The sequence below is a fragment of the Cynoglossus semilaevis genome, chromosome 8 (genome assembly GCF_000523025.1).
Source record: "Cynoglossus semilaevis isolate Cse_v1.0 chromosome 8, Cse_v1.0, whole genome shotgun sequence".
Taxonomy (NCBI): Eukaryota; Metazoa; Chordata; class Actinopteri; order Pleuronectiformes; family Cynoglossidae; genus Cynoglossus; species Cynoglossus semilaevis.
Window position 1 is genome coordinate 9287838 of NC_024314.1, and position 3690 is coordinate 9291527.

At 39.6% G+C, this 3690-nt stretch overlaps 1 protein-coding gene across 1 annotated transcript in view; it reads left to right on the plus strand.

Annotated features, from left to right (window-relative positions):
• Nucleotides 1-693, plus strand: part of chatb (choline O-acetyltransferase b) — a 7903-nt gene extending 7210 nt beyond the window's left edge. The window contains exon 16 of the mRNA XM_017034158.2: nt 49-693. Coding sequence (XP_016889647.1) covers nt 49-104 — 56 coding nt within the window. The 3' untranslated portion in view covers nt 105-693. The remainder of the gene's footprint in view (nt 1-48) is intronic.
• Nucleotides 694-3690: the final 2997 nt, after the last annotated feature.

Below are 3690 nucleotides of genomic sequence, written 5' to 3' on the forward strand. Positions count from 1 at the left end.
GCAGTGCTGGTGGTGTTCCTGCGGCTTGTGCGGCTGCTGCTGCTGCTCCCAAATCAGCTGAAAGCAGCCGGGGAGTGAGTCGGCCTCATAAATCAGGGAAGTAAGCCATACTGCTCCTTAAAAACCACACTCTTAGATGTAGACCTCAGCTGACTAAGTGTATTACTGCGTCTTTGTCGTCTGTGCAATAGTCGTCCCTTCACAATAAAATGCAAAGCCTTAAAACCCTACACAGATTATATATGTATACATATATTTATATAGATATGTAAAGTGATAGAAAAAATTATTTAAAAAGTAACTTGATTTGAGGCCATCAGTTATGATTATACCATGGCATAAAGACTAAATGACCAGGCTGTCCTGAGGACAGTAGCAGTCTGTGACTACCAACCACAGTTATCAAGTAAAAGATGTGCAGTGGTTCCTACCACTCTGCTTCACGTCAAATAACACCTAATATGATAAATATAAAACATATTTATCACTACAACAGGATAAACCGGCCTCTTCTAGACTAGATGACATTTTCTTCCCTCCCTGACCGTCTGTGGCGACTTGAACAGCCGTAAAGCTCTGATTTAATTTAGGAGGGTCAAATGAAGTGTTCCCTTAGGAAACATTAGCTACGTCTGCCTTGTAGCACTGACATGTGAAGACGTCCCCTTTAGAGCCGGGGGTCTCGAACTCTAAGCCGAGGGCGACTGGTGCCAATGAGTCGGATCACCATGTTCAATGAATTATATATATAGATAGATAGATAGATAGATAGATAGATAGATAGATAGATAGATAGATAGATTAATCAATAAATATCAAATTACATTTAGTCACAGGCCAGATGTGGTGGGTTCACAAGGCTGAAGGTAGCCCCCGAGCCAGAGGTTTGACAACCCTACTTTAGAGGGCAATCACTTAGAGAGCACCATTAAATTGTACGTATATGTAGTAAGTGAGAAATAAAATAACAAATTGTGATTTAAATGGTAACAACCACAATGCAAGAGAGGGTTCTCATCCATCTGTACATCACTGAGTGACTATTACTGTGAACTATTAATGATCCATCGGCTACCTGTGTTTTACGTCAATTCCTACAGTGGAGTTCGTAGAGTGAAAGTGAAATAGTCACACAGAAAATATATACAATAGAGTCTGTTTCTGATGTTAATGTCAACGTGAACCTGCCGCTGTGTTTCACCTCATGTGTGCTGCTGTGTGAACCTCACACCTGTAGATCAGTGACTGGATAAATGCATAGATATTTTTGCTGTGATGGAAATGAAGTGTCCAGTGACATTATTGAGTTGCCAAAGATATAACACATATGTGAAGTCTGTGTGAATATATTAATGTTAAGATGTGAATGGACAATGGTCTGTGTGTGTGCGTGTGTGTGTGTGTGACGGGTGAGAGAACAAACATTTGATGGTTTCCGTGGCACACTCTCAGTCATCTTTTTGTTCCGTGTGTATTCAATATTAAAGCAATAGTCCAGTGTGTGTAATCTAACAGCCAGCTGTAGTCGCTGTAGCAGACACGGTCCAGTGGTGACTAGATGAGGCAACCCACTGTGCTCCTGTGTACAAAGTGCTTTCTATCTACCTTTAGACATAGGACAGTGGTGTGTCGTCATACTGTAGGTTCTATGTGCAATAAACATTATACGTGCAGTAGTCGTGCAGTACTTTCTAAGATGTGTGTAAGAGTATGTGGTTCAAACAAACTGTAGCTTCTTTACATACTCTGTCTACTCTGTGGTAGTGGGTTTCACTGCGACGTGCAATGCATGCTGATAAAGTCAAAACGTCCCTTTAAAGTTCCCTGTGTTTGTTTGTGGTGAGTCACGTGAAGCCAAATCAATACAAGTGGACCTCGTGGTGCAAGTGTGGGACACCTGTCCCTTGTCCTGTTGACAACTGGTGCAATATATATGTTTGCTGTTTAACTCTACTATTTTGAGAAAAAAAAGTGAGTTTTAGTCCCGATCAGAGCAGAGAAAAATGCATGTTTAGGCCTCTGAGTAAAGTGTATTTTTATATGTAGAGCAGAGTAATATATAATAACAGAGTATATATAGGGATACAAAAATAATGCCTTAAAATGAGGTGATGCCATCTGTTGACAGATGATATAAATGTTTATTCTGTAGTGTTTATCGTGCGATGTAACAGAATGTAATATTTGTCCCGTTCAGATTGGTGGATTTGTTTTGTCTGTAAAAGATGATTCCTTTAGAAAAGTCACATGAAAGGAAATATATATGCATATATGTGGGTGTGTGCGCATATATAAGTACATATATGTATCATGGATATATATAGATATATACGTGGGTTTTTTTTATTTTTATTTTACACTACCGTGGTGGAAAGTTTTTATTATTTCCCATCACATCTAGATAATGTAGAAAATGTGGATTTCTTTTTAATCACCATTCATTTACTAAAACAATACAGTAAATGACTTCCGGTCAGATGTGAAACTGATAATAAAAATCATATCAACTTATATGAAATGTCCTGTGTGTTATATTTGGGGTGTATTTTATTTTACCTTGAAGCTTTTATTGTGGTAATCATTAAATACAGCAGTGCTGTTTTGTTCTGGTTTGGTTGGTAAGTAGAGCCTTAATTAAAACATGACTGCTCTACTTAACCAACCAACAGTCAACATGCTGACGGCATCTGCTTTGTTTTAGTCAAAAGTAGAAAATTCTGTGCTTTACTGACACCCAGGTCACACACACTGTCACATCATAGGATCTAGTTTATTTAAAAAATAAATAAATCACACCAATGTTAAAGTGTGAAGTAACCAACAACATTTGTTTTGTAAGGCACTGTCTGTTTACAGCCACATCACTAACACTCTACTAACAGATGGCCTTGTTTCACTGGCAACTGATTAGGTCTTTGGGGAGAGACTCACATTTAATTCTTCATTGCTTAAAGCACCGAACCAGGTCTCTAAAAACATTTACTTCATTTACTTCAGCATCAATGAAGTGGTCTAATTAATTTGAAAATAAACTAGGCTGAAAATAAACCATAAGAATGCTGTAGATTAACAGCATTAAAATGTCTCATTTGTAACAAAAACAGCGCTGTCCACTTTTATTTAATCCAGTACTGGACCAATAGGGCTGAAAATACTGTATACAGTATCTATTTTAATTGGATAAAAATGTAAGCAGACTTGCTGAGCGACCAATTAGGTTTTCAAATTTATGTTCAATTCATTAGCCCTTTTTCATAGATTTTGCATCACCTCAAGTGTCTAATCCTGGCTCTGCAGCCACAGACTCTATTGACAGAACATTATGGTTGAGACCCAAGGCCAGGGCCAGGGCTGGAGGCGAGCTGCGCTCTCACTGTGTCCAGACCAACTATAGTGACAAGCTTTGGCATAGAGATCAATGGCGGAAAGCCACCTGGAGATGGATGACGGGGGAACATTACCAATAGTAAGTGTCTGCCACGCTGCACACAAAGGCAGCACCTCACCTGCTGGCTGCTATTGACTGGAGGGAGGAGCAGAGGAGCAGAGGAGCAGAGGGCAGCAGGGCAGTCCATCCATGACCGCCGAGTGACCTCTAGAGTCCAGGAGAGAAAACCCACAAAGACCAGGATGTTACCCTGTAAGTACAATGGCAGGATTAAAACCAAACTTTAACCTGGTTTACTACAG